Below are 27,539 nucleotides of genomic sequence, written 5' to 3'. Positions count from 1 at the left end.
GCTGTGCTTAGTGGGTCACACCAGTGATCTCTCACCTCCTTCTCGTGATCTTTCACCTCCTTCTCCTGGGTTTTTGTGGCCCAGGATGCTCCCAAGTCACCCACTTTGATATAAAAGCTTTTATCAGCGTGAATGGATTTCATTGTGCTCTGACACCGTCAGTGTGGCTCCCTACAGAAATAAGGAAATAGGGAAATAATTTGAATAAAACAAATAAGGAAGAAAAAGAGATTAGAGCCCAAATGGTTTCCATTCTGATAATTCACAAAATCAAAGAATCACTAGGTTGGAAGAGACCTTTAAGATTCAAATGTGTGCATTAGAATAAAGAAAATAGGAAAGCAGCAGATAAAATTTCACTGTTCTCTCAGGACAGCAAAAACAAAACCTGTTTTTATCTCTATTAGTAGGAATTTTTTCTCATAATAAAATCCTTCTGGGAGTATGGTGCTGATATTCTGCATTTCTCTCTGTGTGTGAGGGTGAGCAGGACTGACCCTCCCAGTGTCCCTTTGTCCTGGAGCACCTCCATCACCAGAAGGAAACTCTGTTTTTCAAAAGTCCCACCCAAAAAGGCACTTTTGGTGTTGTTAATTTTGGGGCAGGGCAGACAATCACAGCACCATGAGGGTCAGGAACTCTCCTGGATCCCTTAACTCATCCCCCACACATTGCTGGCACCAATTCTTAGTCCTGGCCTAAAGAGCAGCTGGAGCTGCTGCCCTGGTTTCAGCTGCTCTTGGAGCAGCAGCTTTGGTTGTAAGAGCCTAAATGAGAGATGCAGGACTCCAGGGGCTCTCCAAAATGCAGTTTATTGTATCCAAAATGCAGTTTATTGAATCCAAAATGCAGCTTATTGTATCCAAAATGCAGTTTATTCCATCCAAGAGGTTACAGCAGTCCAGGGTTGTGGGTGACAGAGCCTGTGCCCACAGCTGTCAGCTCCAGCTGACAGGCAGGCAGGCCTGGAGACCTTTAGGTTTTGGTTACATTGCATTCTATACTTTTCTTTGGTTACAAATGCATTATGTACTTTCCTTTGGTTACATTGCATTATTTACTTTTCTTTTGGTTACAATGCATTCTATACTTTTCTTTGCTGAGCATCTCAATACAGCAGAACCAATCTATACCTTAACTATTACCTCTAGCCCATCATAACTGCTGTAATTACCATATTCATGTTACTGTTCTCCAATCACTAAAAGTCAGTACATTACAGTTTAAGCTAAAAATTTTTTTTTCAGTTTTCTTGCAGTGGAAAATTCTGAGACCTTTTTTCTACTTGCAACTTTGCTGCCTTGTTTGCCTGTGCTTTCTTTCTGCTTGGTAAAAACATATTCTTGTTTGAGGTAGGTTTATCCTTTACTCTAAATCATAAAAACCCCTTCTAACTAACACACCCTTTGCCTCCTTGGTTACCCAGTCAGACTGGCTCAGCAATTCTTTTCTTCTATATCAAAACTTGCTTCCATCTCTATTCCTTCATCAGACTCTGCTTTTAAAAATCTTTCTGCTAAACACAGATATCTGTGAGACTTTCTTGTCAAACTTTCATCCTTCCCAACACTCGGGGACCTGCAGAGAATTCCCTGTGAGCTGCCTCTGCTCTGGGGATGCTCTGCTGGAGGATTTGAGTTATTCCTGAGAAAACCATTCCTGCAGGAGGCAGAGGAGGAGCCAGGAGCGAGGCAAGCACGTGGAGAGGGGCAGGGCTGGTGTTGGATGCCAGGGTTCAGCTGGAGAGCAATTTCTGCATCCCTCCTGCTTTTATTGTGCCGTGGAAATGCAATCCTGGAGGTTTCTCAGAGATGATGATGATGATGATGATGCATCACTCAAGCCCTTTATGGCCAGATGCTTTCAGGATGTGTCAGAGCTGCTCTGTTGAAGACATTTCTTGGCTTTGCTAAACCAAGAACTCAAATCTTTGGCTTGAAAGGGGAAAATTTGCATTTGCTCGCCACATATTAATTACTGCAGCTGATTAGGTGCCGTGTGACTCTTTAATGTAGATTTGCATCCCAAATTTGGTTGTTTAAAAAAAAAATTATGTATTTCTGTAGCATTTCACAGCAGGTGTGATGCAGACACTTCAGCTGCTTGTAGATAAACTGAAGAGAGTTTTCCTAGAGAAGTAATTTCCAGCTGAGGATCTCACTCACTGAATCCTGGATTTAGAAAGGCCGCGGTGCGCGTTTAGCCGGGGGTTTAGGAAGGTTTTGTGGGTGCTGGGACTCTCTGAGGTGAATAACGAGCGCAGTACCCGCGGGAGGAGGCAGGGACAGCCTTGCTGGGTCCGGCCCCGGGGGCACAGCGCTATCTGCCGGGAATGGGGAGCGCTGCTGCAGCATCACACCCCGCCGGGTCGGGTCCTCTTCTGACCCAGACATGGGGCAGTGAGAGATTTCTAAATAAAAAAATTTAAAATTTTCATTCCATTTCCAGTGTCATGTGAAGGGTGAGACAGTACAGATGTTATAATTCACTCCATCGCAATCAGAAATCAACTATTTTCTAATTACAATATACAATGATGTGTGATGCTCTCCAGCATCACACACTGCCATATTAGGTCCTTTTCTGACCCAGACATGGGCCAATTGAGAGATTTTTAAATTTAAATTTAAAGAGATTTTAAAAAAATTAAATTTTTTTATTCCATTTTCAGTGTCATCGTAAGGGTGAGACAATACAGATGTTATCATTCACTCCATCACAACCAGAAACCAAGTATTTCCAATATTTCCAAACCAACTAATTATAATATACAGTATTGTATTTTAATTACACTATAGGTGGGTTTTGGCCTATCAGCTTTTTGCTACAGTATTCTGTAAGTTCCTTAAAGCCAATCTTCTAAAATTACCCCTTGTGGGACTTACTATAGTACATCTTTTATTCTACAGTACCTATTCTATTCTATTCTATTCTATTCTATTCTATTCTATTCTATTCTATTCTATTCTATTCTATTCTATTCTATTCTATTCTATTCTATTCTATTCCGTTCCATTCTATTCCGTTCCATTCTATTCTATTCCATTTTCTTCTATTCCATTCCATTCTATTCCATTCTATTCCATTCTATTTTATTTCATTCTATTTTATTCCATTCTATTTTATTCCATTCTATTCTTCTATTCTAATCCATCCTATTCTCTTCTCTTCTCTTCTCTTCTCTTCTCTTCTCTTCTCTTCTCTTCTCTTCTCTTCTCTTCTCTTCTCTTCTCTTCTCTTCTCTTCTCTTCTCTTCTCTTCTCTTCTCTTCCATTCCATTCCATTCCATTCCATTCCCTTCTATTCCATTCCATTCTATTCCATTCTATTTTATTCCATTCTATTCTTCTATTCTATTATTCTATTCTAATCCATCCTATTCTATTCTATTCTATTCTATTCTATTCTATTCTATTCTATTCTATTCTATTCTATTCTATTCTATTCTAATCCATCCCATTTCATTCCCTTCTATTCCATTCCATCCTATTCCATCCTATTCCATTTTATTCCATTCCATTCCATTCCATTCCATTCCATTCCATTCCATTCCATTCCATTCCACTACAGCTCATCTTCTACCTAGTTCTATTTCTCTAAAGTATCCAGTCTTATTTGCAAGGCCACCCTTTGAAACTTTTTTCCTATCTCCATTTCTCTCTCAACAATATTGTGGAAACCACTAAAATAAAAAATAGTTCTAGCAGAACAGCCAGCCAGGAGGAGGTGCCTGCTTGGACATTGAAGCGCCAGCAAGGAATCTCCTTTGGAAAATTGGTGTTTTGGGGAAAGAAAATGAGATTTTACAGATTCAAAGCTTTCAGCAGCTTTGAGTATGACCAGGGAGATGTTCTTCACTGGCACAAAACAAAAGACCTTTCAATTCTGTTGTATTTAAGCTGGAAAACTGTTTCCTCCTTCCTCCTCCTTTCTCCTCCTTCCTCCTCCTTCTCTTGTCCCTTTATTACAAATGTGTTTGTTGTTTTAGGTGAAAGAGGCTGACTGTATGCTACGAGAAGGACAAAGCTGGGAACCCCCAGATGGAGGGTGCAAGACACAGCCAAAATCCCCAGAAGTTTCTGTTTCACAATGGGGAACTTGATTGTGCGAAGCAATAATGGACATTAGACCAAAAATCTCCATTGCAGAGTCTCCTGGTGGTTTAAGGGATGTGAGGACGATTTATGTCCATGTTTGCTGACAGCTGGGAGCAGATTCAGCTTTATTTCCTTTATTCATGTTCAAGGAAAAAGCAGCAGCCAAGGTAAGGGAGCAACATTTGCTGAACAAGCTTTCCTCCACAAAAAACACAATCCCTCACCCAGAGCTGAAATAATTGATGCACTTGTGTGTTTTACAAGCAGTGAGAATCCCCAAATTAAAAGAGCAGATGGCAATGAATATGTGTGGCAACCTGACACACTAATGGGTTCCATCCAGGGCTGAGGAGAGGCCTAAAAGCAAACCTGAAAGTGCCACCTCATTAGGCTGGGATGGCTGGAGCAGCACACACAAAGCCTTCCCTCTGTGCCTGATTTTCTTGGCATCCACTCCCAGAAATCGATGCCCAAAAGCACCTGGAGCCACACCAGGACTTTGAATTTCCAGGATGTATACAGTCACACCCCTCTAAATATAGCCTGGGTTAAAGGTCTGGGGGTGGGGGTAAAAAAAAATAATAAATTGTTGATTGAATTGCTGACCACGACGTGCCAGGAAGGTGCAGGAATGTGCTCTGTGGTTGTGGACACAGAAAAGGGGAATTTTCAGCCTTTAGAATGTGGCTGCTGCTCCAAGGAATCCCTGACCCTGCCAGGCCCCCGTGCATGTGCAGCTCTGCCTGGGTGAGGCTGCTCCTTGTTTCAGAAAGCATTTCCCTGGCTCTGGAAGGCTGGGAATGCTCTGGGAATGCCTGGGAGTGCTCTGGGAATGCTCTCAGACAGGGCAGGCTGAAATCCTGCCCCTCTGGCTCTGAGTCCTTCTGGAATAGCAGCCCCAGAGCCAAGGATAAATAGAGGAGGCTGAGGAGGGGAGGATGGCACAGGAGCTGTGACCTGTGGGAGAGCAGTAAATCAAGCACAAGCTCGATCTGTGTCTCACAGAGAGAGGTCCTGCAGGGTGTGTGTGACAGAAATCACAGATTTGCTCGGGATGGAGCAGAGCTTTGGGGAATTGTGGGGGTGTTCACACTCTGTTACACTCCATGGGGAGGTAGATGGGCAAAAAAATCTCCAAAAAATCCAGTACAATGCTGCTTTTTTCCCTGCCTCTGCCAAGGTTGGGAATCGAAGTGTTGGAAATGGAATTTCATGTTCAGACTGAGATGTTTATTATTTCTTTTCTATATCACAGTCTTACAAGTCCTGAATTCTACAGCATTCTCCCAACAAGCTGCAAAATGGCTCTCTATCTTTCTCTACAAGGCTTTTTAAGGCCAAACTATCCAATTAAGAAATGGCACCCAAATTATTTCCCCTTTTAACCCAAAGCTCTCAGCATCCAGGGTTCCAATGAACAACACAAATGCAGGTGTGATTTTTGTGTGGAGAGAGCAGGTTGAGCAGCAGAGGCACTCTGGGGACCTGCAAATAAAGGCATTAATGAGGATCTAATGGGAAGGGGCTGGGTGCACCTGGAAACTGCAGATCAAATCCTCAGCATCAGCTGGGGATGAAGGCACAGAGGTGTGTGAAGAGCAAAGCTGGAGCTGCCTCCAGTTTGGAACATTCAGAGGATCCAGGTGCCGGCAGGAACACGGGGAGCTCATTTTAAACCTCGAGTGTGAACAGAGAAAACTGAATGAGCCTTTCTAACCCCCCCAGGCACCCTGGGGAAGGAACAGAGAGAGAGAGAGCAGCCCTGCCTTGCTGGGATTTGTGCAGCACGGATGTTGGAGTGCGTGGGAAGGGCGCCTACATCCATTACATCCACCATCTCTAAATTGGCACTCGTTATCCTGCAGGCTCCTCTGCACAGCCCTGCTCTTCCATCCTGGCTGGGTGAGGAGCACAAAGGGGCTCCATTTTCCCCAGTTTGAGCCTCGGGGGTGGCAGGGCTGGCTGTGGGAGCCCTGCAGGGCTCTGGGAGCAGCTGCTGCCGTGCTGGCTCTGCTGTGTGCCCCAGGCTGGTGTGCTGGGGATGGCAGAGCAGCCCAGACACGCGGGGCTCGTTCCCACTGCCCTGTCCCAGCCCCAGGGACCGCGACAGTGAGGGATTAGTGGGGGCAGGGTGCTGGAATTATTTTTATCTCCTCGCCTTGTTGTGCCTGTGCACAAGTGCCAGCCTTTTCAGCCTTTTTCTTTTTTTTTTCTCTTTTTTTTTTTTTTTCCTCCTGTGAAGCATTAACTGGGTGGGTTGCCATAGCAACCCCTGCATGATAAGTTGGGCTGCTTCTTGCAGAGATTCCTCCCTCAACAGTCGAGATTTCTCTTTCTCTGAGCGTTGCATCCCCTTATCCGTGTCCCCTGGAGTGGCAGTGCCCTCTGTGGTGCCCCAAGGGCCACCCCTGACCCCCAGGGATGGAGACAGGGCAGGAAGGAGCAGCTTGTGCATCATCCTGGTGTGGGAGAGGTTTGGGAGGATCTCTGCTCTCCCTCCCTTGTGCAGGGCTCAAAATTGAAACAGCTTTGAGTGTGAAATCCTGATTATTTACAAGTTTTCCTGAAGAGGGCAGGGAGGTGTTTGCTGCTTGTCCCAAGCAGGCACAGGGTGGCACTGGAGTGGTTCCAGATTGTAGCAAGAGCGAAATGATCTTATCCTTTCATTCAGACAGAACCCAGAGAGGTTTGCTTTGAACACAAAACCAGCACAGCTTGTGGCAGGTTAAGAATCTGGGTGGATTTAGTGCAAATCACCTTGGGTCTTGTCTGTGGTAGGTTTGAGGTGAAGAATAAACTTCTCCAGAGCCGGGGAAGAGGGTGTGACCTCCCTGACCTGTGACTTTTCATTTCAAAATCCACCCAAACCCAAGGCCAGTTTCACCAGAGGTTTTCCCCACCTCAGGGCCCCGTTTCCCTCCTTTAAACAGCAGCTACAAGGCTGGTCTGGGATGGAGTCATTGAGGTTGGTACATGAGTGATTCTGAGGGAAAGCTCATGACTTTTTCAGGATGTTTGTTTGCCAATGTCATTGGATTGTTTGGCAGGCAGGCTCTGGGGTTAGAGGAGCAAAGGTTTCTGCTTCTACCTGAGGAGCAGCAGGGGCTGGGGGTCAGTCAGAGGCTCTGACTGAGTCAGTGTGGTCGAGCTGCTGCTTCCTCTTAATCCTCTTGGCCCCTGAGTCTCCTCCCTGGCAGGATTGTCTGTAATAGATGTAATTGGAGCGGCAGCAGCACAAACAGTGCAGCCCTGCTGATCCCTGCTCTGCGTCCTGCCAGGGCACCTGGTGCCTGGGAATAGCTCTGATTTCCGTGGAGCTCTGTGGAGCAGGTGGCTGCCAGAGGACAGACAGAGCCAGGGATGTTCTCCAGCAGCTCCTGGGGCTATAAAAAACCCATCCCCATCACTCATCTGCTGTGCATGGCATGGATTGTTCCAGAAGGGGTAGGAGCAAATCCTTGTGGCTCAACCTGCCCTTCCCTTTGTGCTGTTGTGGTGATAACAGGGGGCAATGGGACAAAAGAAATGGCTCGGTGTCCTTCATGCAGCTCTGGGTATCACGTTTGCTGTGATGCCTTAAAATCAGATTTTCAGGTTAAAATCAGATTTTAAGGTTTCTGTATCCATGATGGATGATTTCTAAGGGGGGGATGGAACGCTGGCATCAGCACCCTGCGAGCTGTAGGTCTCCCTGGCCACACCTCGTTACATTAAATAGATTTATTTTTTTCTGGTGGGCTGCTGGAAGAGTGCACAGGAGCCCAAAGAAGCCTGTGAGCATCAGGGACGGTGAGAACAACCTGACAGCCAGCATGTGGCTTTGGCCAGTCCCTGCTGGGATACCTCAGGCTGCAAAGATTTGGGGAATCCCATCGGGTGTGGGCTGGAGCAGGGCACAGCAGCCTGTGCAGGCAGCAGGAGCAGCAGGAGCAGCAGGAGCAGCAGGAGGGTGTCCCTGGCTGGGAATGGCTCAGAGCAACCACTGGAGCCTCTCTCTGGGCAGGGTGACGTGCAGGCAGCTGCTCTGCGTGGCCGCTGGCAGCTGATGAATGCAGCCTGCTGACACAAACACAATTAGGTGATGTCTAGGAAAAGCCTTGGCTCTGTTCTGTGCCTGCTCCGCTCCAGCAGTGCAGGGAGCTGATCTCACGTGTGTGCCCCGCACCAGCGGGGTGTGCCCGGCTGAGAGCCCCAGCACAGCTGGAGCTGATGTTTCTGCTGCCTGCAAACACCTCTGGGTGGCTCTGGCCACCTGCACGCTGAGTTTTGGCACCGCCAGCCACTCCTGTGCCATCCTCAGGTTTAACTCAATCAGTTGTGCTGTGTGTGGAGCTGCAGGTGCTTTAAAAGCAGCACATGCAACAAAAGCTTCATTTCCTCCTCTCTGCCCACTGTGACCTTCAAACCTGGAGCAGCCCTCCAGGGCACGGTGGCCCCTGTCCAAGGAGAGAAAGTCCAGCCTGCTGCTGGCATTAAATTCCCTGGAATCAGGCAGGAACATGAGGCAAGAGGATTTCCCAGTATTTCCAACTGTGACCTTCAGAGCTGTGCAAATGTTAGTATTAAACTTATTAGCAGCAGAGGCCTTTCTGTGACCCCGCAGGGACAACTCCCCCCATTCCCACCCGCCCCTTGGCTTTTTTTGGAGGCAGGACAGTGATGCTGATCTGTAGAGACAGGACAAGGAGCGAGGGGTACAAATGGAAAGAGGGGAAATTCCGATTTTGGGAAGAAATGCTTTGCTGTGACACGGTGACAGGGCATCCAGGGAGGTCGTGGACGTGCTCCAAGGTTGGATGTGGCTTGGTGGGAGTTGTCCCCACACATGGCAGGGGGTGGGACTGAGCTTTGAGCTCCATTCCAAAGCCTTAACACTCCGTGCTGATGTGATATCCTCTGTGCGATGCCTCCAGCCGAGCTGGGCGCTGCGACCACCGGAGCCCGGGGCTGCTTGCGCTGAGCCGGGAGGGGCCGGGGGAGGCGGCCGCGCATGTGCCGGCCGTGCCCCCCGCCCGGGCTGCTCCAGCATCCTCGGCATCCTCCCAGGCATCCTCCCAGGCATCCTCCTAAGCATCCTCCCAGGCATCCTCCCCGCCGGGCGCTGCGCTCCACAGCCCGCGCAACAAAAGCGCCGCGGCCGCGCCCCGCGGAGCCGCTCCCGGCGCGGGGCACCTGCTGCTGCTGCCGCTGCTGCTGCTGCTGGTGATGATGATGATGATGATGATGATGATGATCCAACGCTGCTGCTGATCCAGCGCTGCTCCCGCTCCGCTCCGCCCGCGCCCTGCGCAGCGCCGGCCGCGCCCGCGGAGCCGCGGAGCTGTCCGGGCTCGGGCTCCGTGCAAGCTCCGGGCTCGGGCTCCGTGCAAGCTCCGGGCCAGGGCTCGGGCTCTGTCCGTGGTGCTGCCGCCCCCGCGGCCGAGCGCAGCCCCCGGACCGCGCCCGCCCGGCCGCTCCCCGCCCGGCATCCTGTTGCTCCGGGAGCGCGGCGAGCGGGGGAAGAGCATCCGAGAGCATCCGAGAGCATCAGAGAACATCCGAGAGCATCTAAGAGCATCCAAGAGCATCTGAGAGGACCCTGCCGAGGAGCCTGAGCGCCGGCCCCGCTCCGAACAATGGCTGCGCTGCCGCGGCTGCTCTGCGCGGCCGCGCTCGCCCTGCTGCTCTGGGGTAGGTGCTGCCGCTCCCTCTCCCACCCAGCGCCGCTGGAAAGAAGGGAGGATGCTCGCTCCCAGCCTGCCCTCCGAGCGCGGCTTTTGTTGTCGGGAGAAGGGGATTAGGCTCGTGCGGAGTTGGTGTGGGTGTGAGGGAGTGAAAACACCTCCGTGCCGAGCACAAAGCATGTGCTGGTCCCTCGCTGCTTGCTGTCTGTCCGGGGTTTGCAGCGCCATTTGACATCGGGTTGCCTCGGGGAGGGCGTGCAGCCCATTAAGAGGTGCTTTAGTGCCGTTTCCCGTGCAGTCTGTGTAAACTGGAGTTAATCAATCGATTGCAGCTGCAGTTTGATTCCTGCCGCGAGAAGGGGTTGGGTGGTTTTGCCACATTCGATGTGCGTGTGCCTTCAGCCCTGTGTGTGGGTGCCTGTCTGTGCGCACAGATCTCGTTTCTCAGAGCAAAGCAGGATCCAGGGAGCTTTTCCTTATTTCTCCCTGGAAGCTGCTGCTGTGCGTGGAGCTGGTAGTACGGGGGAATTGGAACCAGGCTGCTTCCAGGAATAGTCCCGGGATAGATAATATCTTGCTTGAGAGGGTGGGTTAATGGTGCCTCAGAGGCTGGGGAGGAGGGAGCAGCCAGCAAAGTCAGCGTCTGGGCTCTCGAGACAGCCTTGGACAGACAGAGCCCGGGATTGTTTAGCCCGGGGGACAAATGTCAGCAGGGATTTGCTCGGAGATGCGGTGCTGAAACGATCCCTTCCTGCTCCAGCGTGTGGCTTCACATGCAACCATTTCTGTCCTCTTTGCAAGAGCAGCACTCGAGAGTTGCCAGCCTTAGCACAGCTCTGATTGGAAGCGTTTTGAGCAGGAATGCCTGGGAAATCAATAACTCCTCCTGCTGCCAAATTCACTCCTGTCCAAGCCCCTTGGTTCCCAGTGGTGCCCATGAACGGGAAGGGTGCTGGACCCTCCCAGTTTGGCTGAATTAAAGCCTCCAGACCTCCCAACTTAGCACAAAGAGCGAGCTGTTCCTCCACTCTGAATTCTGGGCTTCCCCTCATCCCAGACTGTAATTGCTGCTCTAACAGGGGCATGCCCAGCATGCATGGGAGGCAATGAACAATGCCTTTAAAGTGGCATTAATTACCAGGGAAAGATGAAAGCTGTGGCAAAGCAGATGCCGGAGAGGTGAATCTGTCTGAAGTGATCACCCTCTGTTAATTATTATGAATTATTGATATCTCAGGAGAAGGAAGCTTGGTAAAATTTAACATTTGAGACTTAATCTGTTATCAGACAGCGCTAGAAATAAATCAAGCCATTTTCCATTAGGGACATTAATGCCAAGATGTGAATAACTGATGCTTCTCTAATTCTGTCCTGACGCCTCTTTCTCTGCTGCTCCTCTCCCCCAGCTGGATTTTGCTCCTCGGTGTGTGTGGAAGTCCCATCTGAGACAGAGGCTGTCCAAGGCACGGACATGAAGCTGCTCTGCATCTCCTGCATGAAGAGGGAAGAGGTGACAGCCAGCACGGTGGTGGAATGGTACTACAGGCCCAACGGGGGGAAGGATGAGCCTGTATGTGTGACTGGAGTCCTTTCTCTTTCTTTCCTTGCTTATCCCATTTCCACACCTGGGCACAGCACGAACTCCTGGCAGGAAAAGCTATAATCAGTTGTTGAGGTCAAATATTTGGGTTGTAGATTAATCAGTGCCAATTTCCAGTCCCATTCCCTCAATACCTCAAGCCCAGTACCTGAGGATGTCAAATATGACTGACCCTTGGCACCCTTGTCTGAATCTGTTCTGAATCTCAAAGCTGTTTTTTTGGAGGTGAAGTTAATTAAAATAAATCTGCAGGGCAGGATTTACTTATTTTTTGCCTCAGAGAAAGCAGTGTTATCCCAACTGTGGGAGGATCTCCGGGAGCTGCTTTGGATCCCTGTCAGGAAAAGGTAAAATTGATTTTCAGAGTGAATCAAAATGGAAATTGGACAGATGAGGAGCAGCTGGAATTCAAGAGAGAATGGTGAAATGGAGAACTAGATAAAGGCTGAGTGCACATTTCTTTCTAGCTATTTTATCTGAGTCTGAAGCATTAAATCAGTGGCTGTGATTGAGCAGGATGACAATATTCTCCTTCTGTCTGAGAACTAAAGGGACCAGGCTAAGGAATGAGGTGGGAATTCACTCCCAGTGCCCCAGGGGATCCATTTGCCAGTGGCAACCCAAAGAACACCAACCACAGGTCATAGTAGGACTGTGGTCAGCCGGAATGTCACACTGCCACATCAGTCCTGCAGCACTTCCATCTCAGCTGGATACCCCAGGGCTTCCCAAAAAGAGCTGCTGCTGTTCACTGTGGGTGCTCTGTGGCTCTTTCCTCAGGGGATCTGACATGCAGTGACTCTCAGACACATTGCTGGGCATGAAGAATCCCAGTGTTCTGTCCCATTGCTGATTTTTTTTGTCCATGTGCATCTGTGTTTTGCTGTGACTTCGTTTTTCTCCCTCTCTGATGGGGATATTGAATTCCTGATCACTCGTTTTCCTGTCTTTTGTAAAGTCACCTGATACTTTGAGGCAAAGGATGATGGAATATGAATAGCTGCTGTTACCAAGGGAGCTCAGAACATCCCTGAGTGTAGCTGGAGGGGGATGCTGCCCCTGGCTTGTGGTGTGATGCTGTCCAAGGCAGAGATTAACCAGCAGAGCCCTTTATTTCCTTACAGATCTATCTATATTTATATATGTATATATTCCTCACAGATCGATCTGTCTATCTATCTATCTATCTATCTATCTATCTATCTATCTATCTATCTATCTATCTATCTATTCCTCACATACATATATAATATATAATATATAATATATAATATATAATATATAATATATAATATATAATATATAATATATAATATATAATATATAATATATAATATATAATATATAATATATAATATATAATATATAATATATATAACATATATATTATATATAATTTATATTTTATATATTATATATATTATATACATTATATACATTATATATATATTATATATATTCCTCAAACATCTATATATCCATTTAAATTTATTTCCTCACAGATATGTATATATATATTCCTCACATATCTATATATCAATTTATTTCCTATTTCCTCATAGATCTATCTATATTTATATATATATATATATATATATATGTTCCTCACAGATTTATAAATCCATTTATTCCCTCATAGATCTATCTATATTTATCTATCTATGTTCCTCACAGATCTATATATCCCTTTATGTTTATTCCCTCACAGATCTACGAGTACAGGAAAACCAACCACGAGTTCCCGAGCCGCTTCAGCGGGCGGATCCAGTGGAACGGCAGCAAAGACATGCAGGACGTGTCCATCACCGTGGTGAACGTCACCCTCAACGACTCGGGCATCTACACCTGCAACATCACCCGCGAGTTCGAGTTCGAGATCCACCGGCCGCTCTTCCAGAGCTCCAGGGTCATCCACCTCACTGTGGTGGAGGAGGGTAGGAGGCTGTTTTGTGCTCTTAATGACCAAGGTGATCCACCTCGCCATGGTGGAAGTGGGTAGGAGGGTGTTTTGTGCTGTCTCTTGGTCAGTGTGACCCACCTCACCATGGTGCAGGAGGGTAGGAAGGTGTTTTGTGCTCTTACTGACCAAGGTGATCCACCTAACCATAGTGGAAGAGAGTAGGAAGGTGTTTTGTCCTCTTACTGACCAAGGTGATCCACCTCACTGTGGTGCAGGAGAGTGCTTTGTGCTCTTACTGGTCAGGGTGATCCCCCTCACCGTGGTGGAAGAGGGTAGGAAGGTGTTTTGTGCTGTCCCTGGTCAGGATGATCTACTCACCATGGTGGAGAAGGGTAAGAGGCTGTTTTGTGCAGTCACTGACCAAGGTGATCCATCTCACCATGGTGGAGAAGGATAGGAGGCTGTTTTTGTGCTCTCACTGACCAAGGTGATCCACTCACCGTGGTGTAGGAGGGTGTTTTGTGCTTTTACGGACCAAGGTGATCCACCTAACCATGGTGGAAGAGAGTAGGAAGGTGTTTTGTGCTCTTACTGACCAAGGTGATCCACCTCACCATGGTAGAGGAGGGTAGGAGGCTGTTTTATGTTGTTCCTGGTCAGGGTGATCCACCTCACCGTGGTGGAGAAGGATAGGAGGGTGTTTTATGTTTTGTTCTCCCCTGGCCAAGATGATCTATTGGAATAATTACCAATATTGTAGACAGGACATGCCTGAGCTTGTCTGGCCCTGCTGCTGAACCAAACAGCAGCAACTGTGGTGTTTCACCCCACAGACACTTTGGGCTGGCTGGGTGTGTGGTGTTTCACCCCACAGACACTTTTGGCTGGCTGGGTGCTGCAGCTGGGCCCATGGGGACAAGTCCAGGCCTGCAGGAGCTCTGGTGGTGCTCGGATGGAGCTTCCCCCCATAACAGGGGCTGTTCCTCAGGTTTCCCTCTGTGGAGAAGCTTTGAGGGGATGGTGAAGGAAAGGAGTTGGTTCTGATGGAGGGTTTGGATGCAGAGCTTTATTCTGGCCCACAGGCCTCTTATTGCAGCACCAGCTCCAACAGAACTCCCTGAGCCCGTGGTTGCTGTTCCCGTCCAGGATGATCCACCTCACCATGGTGGATGAGGGTAGGAGGGTGTTTTGTGCTCTCAGTGGCCAGGATGACCCACCTCACCGTGGTGGATGAGGGTAGGAGTGTGTTTCGTGTTGTCACTGGCCGTGGGTGTTGTCACCATGGTGGATAGAGTTTGTCACTGCGCCGCAGGAGAGGACTCTGAGTTTGGCATTGACAAACGCAGCTCAGGAGGAAAAACCTGTGCCTTGTTTGCTGGCTGGAGGCTGTTTGTGGGCACAGGCTGGTTGTGTGTGAGCGTGGGAAGGCACGGTGGGCCTGGCACAGTGGGCACAGCTGGGCACAGCTGAGCAGGCTCCAGCAGAGGTTTCCAGCTCCTCTGATGGCAGCTCTGGATGTTACAGCGATGCCTTTCCCAGGGAGCTGCAGCGATTCCTTGCTGCCGCCCCCTCCCTCCTGGAACAACGACTGGCTCTCCATTTTGATGCCAGTCTCCTCCTTCTCCTCCTTCCCTCTGTGGTGCTCCTGAGTCTCTCTGCTCCTCTGGGTGTTGCTGGGTTCAGTGCTGCATGTTACAGACAGTACAGGGGCTTCTGCTGCTCTCTCCAGAGAGGGCCGGGAGCTTTCAGCCCTTTTGTCTGCCCTTTCCCCTCCCTTTCCCCCTGAAGCACCTCGGTGCTTTGATCCTTCACAAATCACTGGTGGCACAACAGAGCCGAGTAACACCAGCGAGGAACAGAGCGTGAGGATGAGATAGGTGAGCAATCCCTGAGGATGAGATAGGTGAGCAATCCCTGAGGATGTGGGGGTGGCACAGGCAGGGCTGTGCGTGTTGGATCCCTCTGCCATCCCTGCCTCTTGCAGGTCCCTCCCTTTTGCCCCCTCACAGGACCTGGAGATTCTGGCAAGGAGGGTTAGGAAGGATGGCAGAAAGGTGGGAAATGTCCATGGAACTGCATGGCAACGATCAGGGGTTATTTCATTTTATTCACAGCTGGAGAAGACTTCACCTCTGTCATCTCAGAAATCATGATGTATATTCTGCTGGTGTTCCTCACGCTGTGGCTGCTGATTGAGATGATCTATTGCTACAGGAAGGTGTCCAAGGCAGAGGAGGCTGCCCAGGAAAACGCGTAAGTGTGGAACCCCTGGAGGTGAGATCAGCTCTGCAGGAGCTCCTCACACGTCCCAGAGCTCTCAGATGTGCATAGACCGGTGCTAGCACAGGACAATCAGGTCTAAAATTGGTGATTTTTTCTTCCTGATGAATGAATAAATTGTGTAATACTAATTCCTTCTGCCTCACCTCCTCTACTGTAAAACCCCAAGGAGCTGGTTCTGTACCAGCAGGAACCTGGGCCTGTAGTGTGTCCACAACATGGGACAGGCCCTGTGTAGTTTGCCAGAAATCATCAATAAGGTCTGTGGCAATAAGACATGAAATGAATGACACTTGCACTCTTAGATGTCCAGGGCAAAAAAGGGGATAGTTTATTTGCAACTATAGAATTTTTGCAACTATAGAACTATATTTATAGAATTCCAAAAGTGACCATGGATTAGAGGATGAAACTGCCACCTCTCCAACCTCACTGGTCAAACCAGCAATCAATTCTCTTCTCCTCCAGAAAGGAATGCAAAGCAATCATTTACATAAAAAGTGTGTGAGAAACTCCATTACAAAAATGTAAACATCAGAAGGCTTAGAAGAACTTTAGAAGAACAGGGCAACAAAGGAGTGAGTAGTGATTCAAACATGCTGGAAGGCTGCAGGAAGATGAACTTTGCTGTGCCATGGGCTGGTTGGTGTTTGCTCTGCCCAAAGCCCTTGCAGTGTTTTGGAGCGCCAGCACTGTGCCCCTTGCACCACACACCTGGCAGGGAGTGAGCACTGTTCCAGGTTTGGGCCATGTGGAGATGCTCTCCTGGAAGGTCTGGTTTCATCCTGGCCCATTCCCATCTTTCCACACACTTGGCTGGGATTGGAGCACTCTTTGTACCAAGGAAGGCAGGCTGTGTAGGATTTTGGAGCAGGGAACACTCAGTGTTTGCTCCTGCCTGTGCCCAGGAGTTTCCCTCTGTGAGCATCCACGGGTGATGTTGTTACCTCAGAGATGCTTCCAGGCACTCAGCAAAGGTGAGTTTACCCAAGCTGGCCTTTACACTGTGTGCTTTCCTCCTTCCCCCCACCTACAGGACAGACTACCTTGCAATTCCATCGGAAAACAAGGAGAACTGTGCTGTGCCTGTGGAGGAGTAGCAGAGGGGAGGCAGCGCAGTGAGCGGCACCAAGGTGGGTCATGGACAAGCGGTCACTCCCTGTGTCTGTCCACCCCTCAGCTTCCTTGTGGTGGGGCTGGAGGCTCCTGGAGCGTGGCTGTGCTCCCCTGGAGCCTCCCCAGAAACCTCAGAAGCCACACAGGTGTCTTTAGGTGTGCTTGTATTGCTTGAAACCCAAACCAACACAGGCCATGATGTATTTATGCCTCCTTTATCTTTTGCTGTGGAGTTGGGAATCTTCACTTCACTTTCCCCTGCACAAGGGCAGCTGTAAGGGCTCTGTCTCCAAAGAAAACACGTGCTAGGAAGGAATTTTGTTGGGATCTTTAGCTGGTCAGAGTGACCCTGAGAAAATCTCGAAAGTCTCTTTTCCCAGCCTGGTGCTTGAAGAAGGAGTCAGGGCTCTTCAGTTCTTGGTCTCAGAGTTGTTTATTGTTCCTTATCTATAAAAAACTTTCTCCTGCCCTGCCGAGGTCCATCCAGCAGGACAGTTCCAGGCACTCTGCCTGCCCCCAGGGCAGTGTTATGTCTTTATACTAAAAACTACCTGTACAATGTTTACAATCACTTCCCAATACCCATCACCTGTGTTAGACAGTGAGCTTCTACTCTAAACCAATCCAAAAGTGCCACCATCACAGCAGAAGATGGAGGCCAAGAAGAAGAAGGAGAAAGGCTGGACACACCCAGATTCCTTCACCTTGCCTCCTGAACTCCATACCAAAAACCCCAAAAAATCAATTTTTCACCCATGATAACTTCACTAATATTCTATCTAAATTGTTGTGGCTTGCTGATCTTCCTACAAGGTTGGTAATTTGCTCCATGAGTCATAATCAAGCCCACGGGGGCATCCTGGGCTCTGTGCCGGGGTCTCTGAGCCCCCTGGCAGGGTCTGGGCTGCTCAGGACAGACAGAGGGATGTCCTGGGTCCTGACAGAATTTGTGTGCTACAGATTAAAATCTGGATCTTTTACCCTCTCATTCACCTCCGGTCAGCTCCTGTGCTAACTCCACCCTCACCCCTGTGAGCTCCAAGAGGAATTGTCTCCCTTGCAGGGGCTCTGAAGACAGAAGGACCTCGCCACACCAGCCAGCTTTGAGGGGAGCTCTGCGCTGTCAAAGGAGGAGGAGCAGGGGGAAGTGTAAATGCTCTCCCATTTGGACTCTGTACAGCCTTGACTTTGGTCCTGTGACCCACCTGAGCTGCCAGCCCAGTGCTGAAGGACTCCTCTGTGGAAGCATGCTGAGCAAATGGGCGTGGGCAGCACGGCTCCTCCCCGACTCTCAGTCCCACCATCACCTCAATGGCTTTGTAAATGTCACCTGTCACTCCTTAGCTGCTCTCACCACATCTTTATTTGCTAAATGTGCTGCTTCTCCACTGCAGAGGTTAAGGGTATGTACGGCACGCTGCTCTGAGCTGCAGGAGTGTGAACAAGGATCTCTTAGGGGGTTATTCCACCACATACTGTGGCCCAAGCGGTTTCCTTGGTGTTAAAACAGGGAGAATTTAATTAATTAATGGAGTCACTCTGAATTTAGAATTTAGGCTGTCCATGCACAAGCAGAGTAGGGTGAGGACTGTAACGCACTAAACTTGGAAATGTAGAATAGGGAGAACAGGTCTCTGTCATGTTCACACTTTGGAGGAAATTGAGAATACAGAGCACGAAGTATTCCTGCTTTGGGAAGCAGGATGATGTAAATATAAGAAACCCCTGTGTCCCTGTCATTTATCAAAGTGTCAAAGCCCTCATTCCACCTGCCCGGCACAGCAGGAGGAACCTGACGCACCTGGCAAGGCAGCAGGACAAGGTACTGATCCACCTTTTCCTGGGAAACCCCAAAAAGGAAGGCAGCCCCATGCTGCAGGAGGTAGGCAGGAGAAATAAATAGGATGCAAAGCCCTCACAGCTGAGTAAAATGGTTGTAGTTTTATAACTGTGATGGTTCTCTGGTGCTGTAGCAGCACCGTCTAGAGGGATAGACAGAAAACAGCGACTTTTCCCACTAATCCTAATTCTCTCTTGAGGTAATTAATCACCAGTATAAATAGTCTGGATTAATCCTAAATGATCTTCTGGTGCCCAGGAATCACCCTGCAAATTCCATCTTTCCTATGTAAACTTACCTTTTCTGAGGGTTAAGCAGAATAAAAATTGTTTTCTGCCCTTCAGTGCAGCTCAGTCGAGCTCAACAGCTGGGATTGGAAGGGAGGAAAAGGCAGAACCATTGGCCAGGGTGGAATGGTGCTGTAAAACCAGGTGGGGAAGGTTTGGGTTTTTTGCATGGCAGAGCTGTGACATCCCTGCTGCAGTGGAGCCTGTGCTGCTTTGTTGACAACCGAGTTGACAAATTCTGCTCCATTTGTGAAGTAGCTCCAAGTGCTCGTGACTCCAGGCATGCTCCCCACCCACCCACGGGATCCCCTCTGCTTTGCCCTGCTGCTTTTTATGTGCTGGCTAAAAATCACAGGAATTACCCCATTTGTAAGGCAGGCTCGGGCCAATTTCCAACTGGAACTTGTTCAAAACCCTTTTATTAGAGTGGGTGTCAACTTTAGCCAACTACTCCAGTGCAATCTTGGTAGTAGGATTGCTCCCAAACCCGGAGCCAAGCCTGGCAAGGGGAGCACATTTTTTAGATGAAGCACAATCACAGCCTGGGCACCAGTTCCAAAATCCTGATATCCAAAAGGAACATCCAAAAGGGATATCCAAAAGGGATATCCAGGAATATTCAGCTAGATGCCATCTTTTTCCCTATCCCAGTTTGCCTGGCAGAATCCTGAACTCAACAGAGGAGGGACTGAGTTGTAACTCTGGGGTTTCCAGCACTGCCCACGGCTCTGAGCCCATTTTAGGTGAATTTTAGGACACAACTCCAGCTCTGCTCCTCAGTCCCTGTGAGCCACAGACAACCCTCTGGTGTCATACTGTTAAATCAAAGCAGGAGTGAACCCAAGAACTTCTTGAGAGCTACCTCAGGTGGTAAAGAAGGGCCGTCCCTTTGTCCTGCACCTCCCTGAGTCCCACAGGCATCTTCTGGATGCTTTTTTTTTGGACAAATCTTTCACTTTTCCAGTTCCTGCAGACAGAGGTGACATTGCCACGTGGTGTTCCAAGCAGGAGGAAACGGGGTGCAAAGTTCTGCTCAAGAATCTCGCAGGGAAAAAGGAATAATAATTTTAAAATTGGTGATTCTTCAAGACCTGGAAGAGATGGTCCTGACAAAGACTTTGTGTGTGATGGAATGAGCACGGAGACTCTGGAACAGGCAGGACAATAAAAAGAACCAAGAGCCACGCTGGTTGTTGGATAGATTTTTTAATTGATACCGTACTTCCATGGTACTAACTACTTACACAGAGTTTGGCTGCAGAGCCTGTACAATTCCTACATTCCAGCACGTTCCAGTATCACTTTGAACCGCGGGTTGGTTTTTGTTTTCGTTTCTTTTTATTGTTTTTTTTTTGTTTTTTTTTTTTTGGTTTTGCGCACAGCGCAAAGTTTCTGACAGAGTCGGGACAAGTCCTAAAACAAACCCACAATCCTTCCCCCACCCACCCCAGAGTCACCTCAGCCAGCAGCCCCCTGCTTCTGGAGGGCATTCCAGCAGGGATGCAGTGCCTGTGGTGGTTGTAGGAGCTGCTCCTGTGCTGTGCCGAGGAGAGCAGAGCCTCGTTCATCATCCCAGGAACTACAGGAGCAGGGTGGGAGGACAAAACCCAGGTGGGGGGAACAAAACCCAGGTAGGGAGAACAAAACCCAGGAGGGGAGAACGCGCCCCAGGGTTTTAGCAGCTTTCTCCAGCCCTGGAGCACTGGTGGGAGATGAAATCCCACAGGAATGGTGACGTCCCAGGCTGCCCCTGGGAGGTTGTGGTGCTGCCACTGCTCTGCTGCTCTTCCCTCCCTCCACATCCAGCCCAGAGCCAGGTTGGTGCCTCCATCCCTGCTCTCCAAGGGCCATTTCCCAGGAGGTGGGGATGTGGAGATGGGGATGACGTGCATGGCACAGGCTCCAGCTCCCTGCTGGATGGAGCTGTATCAGCTGCTCCCCCAAATCCCAATTCCACTGGGCAGCTCCACATCGGGGTTCATTCCCTACCTACTCTCAGGGTTTGGGGTCAGGGAAGGTGGCCTTGAACGTTAGCAATGGAATTGGCCTAAATGAGTGAGGTAACAGAAACGGCCAGAGGAGGAACCTCCCCGAGCCATGTGCAAATATAACTCCTTCAGCAGAAGGAAGTCCTTTTCCCTACTGAAAAAAAAAAAATAAAATAAAATAAAATAAAACACATTCACTTGAAGAGCATACAGACTGCAGGAGGGGAAGGCAGGCAGGGACAGCACCAGGTCAGACCATCTATGACACAGGTAATGATTGTCCAGCAGCAGAGGTGGGAGGGGACAGGGAGAAGCCAGAGCAAGCACTGCAAAACGTGTGGGAGAGGAGGGGGTCATGGCATGCCATGGATCCATGCTAAGAGAAGCCCATGCTGGCTGCCAAGATCAGGGAATGGCCTCGATCACAGTCACCCAAGACACGAGAGTGTTTGGCCAGTGTGCACATGTGGGAAAAGAGAGGATTTATGGCACAGAGAGACTCGTGATGGAGAGACTGCAGAGCACAGAGATCACAGCGTGTCTGGTGGGGAACAGACTGAAAATCAGCACAGGAGCCACCCTGGCACAGGTGTTCTGTGAGCCACAGAAATCAGAGCATGTCCAGTGGGGAACAGACTGAAAATCAGCACAGGAGCCACCCTGGCAGTGTTCTGTGAGCCACTGTGATTCTGTGAATCACCCTGGCACAGGTGTTCTGTGAGCCACAGTGCTCAGAGAGCACAGGAATCACCCTGGCACAGATGTTCTGTGAGACACAGAACATATCCAGTGGGGAACAGACTGAAAATCAGCACAGGAGCCACCCTGGCACAGGTGTTCTGTGAGCTCAGAGAGCACAGGAACCCTCCTGGCACAGGTGCTCTGTAAGCCACAGAGCTCAAAGCATCTCCAGTGGGGAACAGACTGAAAATCAGCACAGGAACCACCCTGACACAGGTGTTCTGTGAGCCACTGTGATTCTGTGAATCACCCTGGTACAGGGTTCAGTGAGCCACAGAGCTCCAACCATGTCCAGTGGGGAACAGACTGAAAATCAGCACAGGAGCCACCCTGGCACAGGTGTTTTGTGAGCCACAGATATCAAAGCATGTCCAGTGGGGAAATGGCTGGAAAATCAGCACAGGAATCACCCTGGTACAAGTGTTGTGTGAGCCACAGAAACCAGAGAACACAGGAGCTACCCTGGCACAGGTGCTCTGTGAGCCACAGAGCTCCAACCATGTCCAGTGGGGGAATAGACAGAAAATCAGCACAGGAACCACCCTGGCACAGGTGCCCTGTGAGCCATTTCCCTCAGGAGCTTTGGTCCCAGAGTCTCTGTACTGAGCTGTGTTTTAAGCAAGCCCCTGCCAGGTATTTTAAGTGGTGCTGAGGCTGAAAGGACAAATCCAGAGCCCAGGGGGCTGTGCCATGGGCTGTGTCGGTGAGATCCGTGGGCAGAGCCCCTTGGAGCTGAGCAGGCAGTGCACAAAGCACTCATCTGCCAAGAGCTGGGGGTGGCAGCAGCTGCCTGGGCACACAGGACAGAGCTGCCCCCCTGAGCCAGGCACTGCTGCTTTCAACGGTGATTTTAAGACTGATTTTCTGTGGAATGTGGCAGCAGACAGTTCCAGCTGTACACCAGGAGTTTGTTTCTGTGCTCCTGGGGAGAACAGCTGCTGCAGCACACCAGAGCAAACACAAAAGGTCTCCGGTACCCTGACCCAAAGCGTCTCCAGCCACTTGCTGGAGAAGAAATTTCCACCTTGTTTCATAAAGGTAAGAACAGACTCTTATGTCACTGTCAGGACAGTGCTGAAGAGCCAAGGAGGCTGAAAATCTGTCCTTATCTACACCCAGGTGAGCTGCTGAAGCTGTCTGATAAGGACAAGGATTAGCATTCCAGGATTAGCATTCCTAGAGGGGAATACATGCCCTGTTATCTCAGCGGCAGCTTTGTGCCTTCAGGGCTCCAAATCCAGCAAAGCCTTGTGCTCTGAGACCTTTCCTCTGCCAGCCCAGGGTCACACTGCACTGGAGACATTTCCTGTGCCTAAAGTTTCTGGTTTAGAATTATCCAGCAGCCAGAGGTGTAAATGCAGCCTCTGTGTCACACGGGCAGCTCAGGGGACAGCAAAGGCTTTGTGTCTCTCCTCTCCTCTCCCAAAGGACTCCAGGGAGGCAGGGAGGGCTCAGACACAAGCCAGGATCACTCAGTTTGAGCTCGCAGCACAGTTTGGTGACTGAGGAGTGCCTGGAGTGCAGAGCACCCAACACCTCATTATCTGTCAACCCGCAGCAACTCCTTCCACTGCAAATGCCTCTCTGCCTTTTATTTTCCCATACTCACTCTCTGCCCCTGCCTTGGGCAGCTCCACCTGGAATCACCTGGTGTTTGGTCCCTCAGAGGCTGCACAGGCAGAAACCTCTGGTATCCACTCAGGAAATGCCTGGTTGCACTGATCCAGGGCTCAAATCCAGCTGCCAGAGCTCTAAGATAAGCTGAGATAAGGTGTGCATTTATCAGGGGTGAGGCTGTGCCAAGGTTTGTGTCACAAACTGGTGGATCAGAGCCTCCTTCTCCCAACAGGAAGAATCTTCCTTAGCAGGAATTAGGCTACAAGCTGTTGGCATTGCTTGTGCATGCCTGGCTGGGGAAATGCCTTTTAAAAATGAAAATAATTTTAAAATTCCCTGTTTTGGTGGTTGTTCAGCTCCTGCAAATCAAACCGAAAGCATCTTCCTTAGCAGGAATTAGCCTACAAGCTGTTGGCATTGCTTGTGCATGCCTGGCTGGGGAAATGCCTTTTAAAAAATAAAAATAATAAAAAATAATCCCTGTTTTGGTGGTTGTTCAGCTCCTGCAAACCAAACCCCACAGCTGTGCAGGTGCAAGGGTCAGGCTGGGAGGGGAAATGCACCTGGAAAGAATCCAGGGGGGTTTGTGGTGGGTGAGCAGGGGGAGAAGCCAAACCCTGCCTGGTGTGAGAGCTGGGGAAGCAGCACCCTCTGTAACATCACCCAGGCCTCCCACTCCTAGAAAGTGTCACTGATCCCTCCAGGGAATGGAATCCAGAATTGGCTCCAGCAGGAATGGACCTGGGAGTTAATGTCAGCTGGGGCTGCTCAGGGGCAGCTGATTCCTGTCCCAGCTCTCCAGAGGAACTGAAAACTCCAAGGTTTTCTCTAAACCCTCACCCTCAGTGCTTTAAGACCTTGCTTTTCCCCTTTTATCACTACTGTGAGAGACTAAGAGGCAAAACAAGATTGTGAATCCCATCCAACTCCAAGGCTGCCAAGTGGGAAAAAGAAATAACTGGAAAAAAACTAAAATCCCTAAAGCCCCAAAGAGAAACCTCCCTCAGTGTGAAGGGCAGGTTCTGCTTGGTGCCCTTGTGCTCCCACTGAAGGATTTCACATTGCTGAGTGCCAGGATAGGTGACAAACAATTAAAAAAAAAAAACATTTTAATGTGCAGGTAGGACAAATATCAGTGTTGGGATTGCTACAGCTGCCCGGCCTGATTAACAGAGCTTTAAACAGTGATTTTAAACAGTGATTTTAAACAGTGATTTTAATTAGTTCTGTCTCTGGGGCCCAGCCTGAGGGAACATCCTGAGCCTGCAGTGGAAATCTGCACAGGAGGAAGGATTTAGGGTGAGAAAAAGGATTCCTTGCCTCCCTAACAGAGAGAATGTGAGCAGCAAACACTGATCAGCAGCATCTATCTCTGATTTCTCTGTCTCCAGTTGGAGGAGACCCCCATTCCAGGTTCCCCTTTCAGTGTGCTCTCTCCTGGATCCCAGGGCTTCCTCTGTGTCTCCTGCTTGGAGCTTGGAATTCAGTTCCAGCAGAGGGAAATCGCAGCAGCAGGGGGATCCTGTGTGCTTGGTAATTGTGAGGGTGGGGAAAGGGGGACTCTGGGGCAGTCTGGCAAGTCACAGTGGGGAAAATGAGCCCCAGGAATCCCTCCCCAGGCCCTAGCACCTCAATTCCATGGTACAGCAGCCATTTCAGCAGCCTCCCTGGGAGAGAAGCCAGGGAGCAGTACAGTAGTCAGCAGCATTAAATTAAATAAATAGTCATAAATAGCCATTACTGTCTGGTTTTCCCCAGCTGGTGCTTGCTGTCACAATGTCTGAAATGTCCTTTTGATGGGCTGGCTCCATCCATGCTCCTGCACATGGGATCTGGTGTGGGGCATGGGGAGGAATCAGCAGGTTACTCCTGCATCCATTGGGAAGGGGGAGCTCGGAGGGTTTTCCTCAGGCTGCACTGAGGATATTCTGTGCTACAGAAGGGTGTGAGACCAATTATTCATCCTGGAGGAGTCACACCTGCACCATCTCCACACTGGGGATGTGCAGCTGCCTCCCTCCTGCCACTCAGAAGGTGGAAAAATCACATTCCCCTCATCCACTTGGCTGGGGAAGAGGCCAAATCCTTTATGAAACCCTCCAAGAAGCAGCCTCACCCCCACTGCAGTCCCTGTGGAGTTTGTGCATTGCACACACAGCCAAGCTGCCCCTCTTCCCCACCTGGCTGCTAATGGAGTCTGGAATTCTCCCCCAGAAGAGCACAAAATGAACATTTGGCTGTTTGTGAGTGCAGCTCCAGCACCTGGCTGCCCTCCAGGGCTGGTGTGTGTGCCTCACAGCCAGCTCTGCCCTGCCACCCTCCGATGGACCCTTTTTCCTGCCCTCCCTTGCTCCCTGTGGCCCTTCCTGACCTCTCCTGGATTTTTGGAAGCCTTGTTGCTCCACAGATGCAGCCACATAAATGTGCACAGTGATGGCTGTTGCTGCATAGATACAATTATGTGAATTTATCCCAGGCAAGGAAAGGAAGCTGTTGTTTTTCCCCCTTTTTTTCCAGATTTAACAAGATTTAACAAGACAAGGGCTGGGTGAACAAAGAGGAGAGAGATTTGCTGAGCTGGGTGGTGGGAGTGTGTGCAAATCCATCCTAATTTTGGTTTTGTGTTTAAATCTGGGTGGTGATTCCAGCGCCGATGCAGACCTGCAGCACAGGGGTGGCAGAGCACAGGTAAAGGGGACACTGTCACACTGTCACACTCACCTGGGGGGCAGGAGCAGCACAGGGGGGTTGTGGAAGGGATTGCAGCTCTGTGCTCTGCTCTCTGAGCCAGCCTGACAGCAAATTCCAAAATCCTGCCAGGGGGCTCTGCCCTCCAGAGAGCCACAGCAGCTCCCCCTGCTCTCCAAAGCAGCTTTGCCAGCACTGGCAGCAGTGCCAACCCTGTGTGCCAGCAGGTGAGGGGGTGACAGTGTCCCCTTGGGGGACAGCAGAGCAAAGCAGGGAGCTCCATGCACAGGGAGGGGATGGGGGGCACTCACACTGATGCTTCCCTTTGAGACAACAGAAACAGGACAGACAGACAGACAGACAGACAGCAATATTACAGAGGAGCAGTGCACGGGCTCAGGGAGCAGAGCTGGGCACTGCCCTAAGCACACCCCAGTGCTGGGAGAGCACAGCCCTCCCTCACACACACACCCCACACTCCCAGAGCCCCTCCAGTTCAGCCAGTGTTGGAGGTCACTCCTTCCCCTCTTTAGGCTTTTTTTTTTTCTTGGTTTTTTTTCTTTTTTTTTCTCTTAAAATCTGTATATAATATATATATTTATATCTGTATATATATATATATATTTATATATATATTTATATATCCTATTTACACATATTGCACACCGTCCTCTGGCCTCCTGCATTCCTGCCTGTCAATGGAAACGTTTCCTTTTCTCCTCTGGATCTGACCCAAAGTCCCTGGACCCGATTCCATTCTGGAGGTTTATGAGAGAATCCTTCATCTGCAAAAGAAGAGATTTCTCCACTGTGGTGCTACCCTGGAGGAGACAACTCGGGAATTTCCTTGTTTTCCTTTTTTTCCAAGTATTGATACCATAATTGTGATTTTGAGAGTGGGAGTCAGGCCCATTTAAAACCCCAAACTGAGGGGAGAGAATCAGGGCTGGAACTGGGAATATGGAGCACCATTTTCCAGAAGGGGTGAGCAGAACTAAGAGGTTAAGAATAAACTCCTGTGTGACCACCGAGACAGTGCTGAGGAGGCTCAAATTTGTCCTTATCTACATCCAGGTGAGCTGCTGAACTGTCTGATAAGGACATGGATCAGCATTCCCTAAATTTTCTCTCAGGGGAAAGCAGCTCAGATTTAGGGACTTGTGAGGGAACAGCTCTCATTTCTGGCCTGTGTTTTCAGCAGCCCTGTGTGCTTTTTAGGGAACACACCCTGAAATTCCCAGACTTATGAGGAAGCAGCTTTAATTTCTGCACTGTGTTTTCAGCAGCCCTGTGTGCTTTTTGGGGAGCACACCCTCAAATTCCTGGATTTATAAGGAAGCAGCTTTAATTTCTAGGCTGTGTTTTCAGCAGCTCTCTGTGCTTTTTAGGGAGCACACCCTGATATTCCTGGGCTTATGAGGAAGCAGCTCTCAGCAGCCCTGTGTGCTTTTCAGGGAGCACACCCTGAAATTCCTGGATTTATAAGGAAGATGCTCTCAGCAGCCCTGTGTGCTTTTTAGGGAGCACACCCTGAAATTTCTGCACTTATGAGGGAGCAGCTCTCATTTCTGGCTGTGTTTTCAGCAGCCCTGTGTGTTTTTTAGGGAGCACACCCTGAAATTCCTGGATTTATAAGGAAGATGCTCTCAGCAGCCCTGTGTGTTTTTTAGGGATCATACCCTGAAATTCCTGGATTTATAAGGAAGATGCTCTCAGCAGCCC

At 49.5% G+C, this 27,539-nt stretch overlaps 2 protein-coding genes across 8 annotated transcripts in view; one reads left to right on the top strand and one right to left on the bottom strand.

The window, feature by feature from the left end:
- The first annotated feature begins 9,548 nt into the window (after positions 1 to 9,548).
- Positions 9,549 to 19,967, top strand: SCN3B (sodium voltage-gated channel beta subunit 3). Of its 2 annotated transcripts, none has more exons than XM_063178259.1 (6): positions 9,549 to 9,767; positions 11,167 to 11,330; positions 13,069 to 13,294; positions 15,375 to 15,513; positions 16,577 to 16,673; positions 17,660 to 19,967. In XM_063178259.1, the coding sequence occupies exons 1-5, from the start codon at positions 9,713 to 9,715 to the stop codon at positions 16,638 to 16,640; spliced, it is 648 nt and encodes a 215-aa protein (XP_063034329.1). In that variant the 5' UTR covers positions 9,549 to 9,712; the 3' UTR covers positions 16,641 to 16,673; positions 17,660 to 19,967. The 2 variants fall into 2 exon arrangements, with proteins under 2 accessions (XP_063034329.1, XP_063034328.1); XM_063178258.1 differs by having other exon boundaries at positions 9,552 to 9,767; positions 17,720 to 19,967.
- A 3-nt stretch (positions 19,968 to 19,970) lies between these two features.
- GRAMD1B (GRAM domain containing 1B) overlaps positions 19,971 to 27,539 on the bottom strand; it is a 124,836-nt gene continuing 117,267 nt past the window's right edge. For all 6 annotated transcript variants that reach the window (XM_063178252.1, XM_063178253.1, XM_063178256.1 and 3 more), the window contains one exon: positions 19,971 to 26,602. In XM_063178252.1, the coding sequence (XP_063034322.1) occupies positions 26,513 to 26,602 (90 nt within the window). In that variant the 3' untranslated portion in view covers positions 19,971 to 26,512. The remainder of the gene's footprint in view (positions 26,603 to 27,539) is intronic.

This window comes from Melospiza melodia, chromosome 29 (genome assembly GCF_035770615.1).
Source record: "Melospiza melodia melodia isolate bMelMel2 chromosome 29, bMelMel2.pri, whole genome shotgun sequence".
In the NCBI taxonomy this organism is placed as follows: Eukaryota; Metazoa; Chordata; class Aves; order Passeriformes; family Passerellidae; genus Melospiza; species Melospiza melodia.
This window is presented reverse-complemented; position numbering and strand designations above follow the sequence as displayed.

Excerpts from the sequence above, each read along its gene's own strand:
- SCN3B (XM_063178259.1), top strand. The coding sequence starts at position 9,713 with ATGGCTGCGCTGCCGCGGCTGCTCTGCGCGGCCGCGCTCGCCCTGCTG. Across the intron at positions 13,295-15,374 it reads CCTCACTGTGGTGGAGGAGG|CTGGAGAAGACTTCACCTCT; the intron begins GTAGGAGGCTGT and ends TTTTATTCACAG. Across the intron at positions 15,514-16,576 it reads GAGGCTGCCCAGGAAAACGC|GACAGACTACCTTGCAATTC; the intron begins GTAAGTGTGGAA and ends CCCCACCTACAG.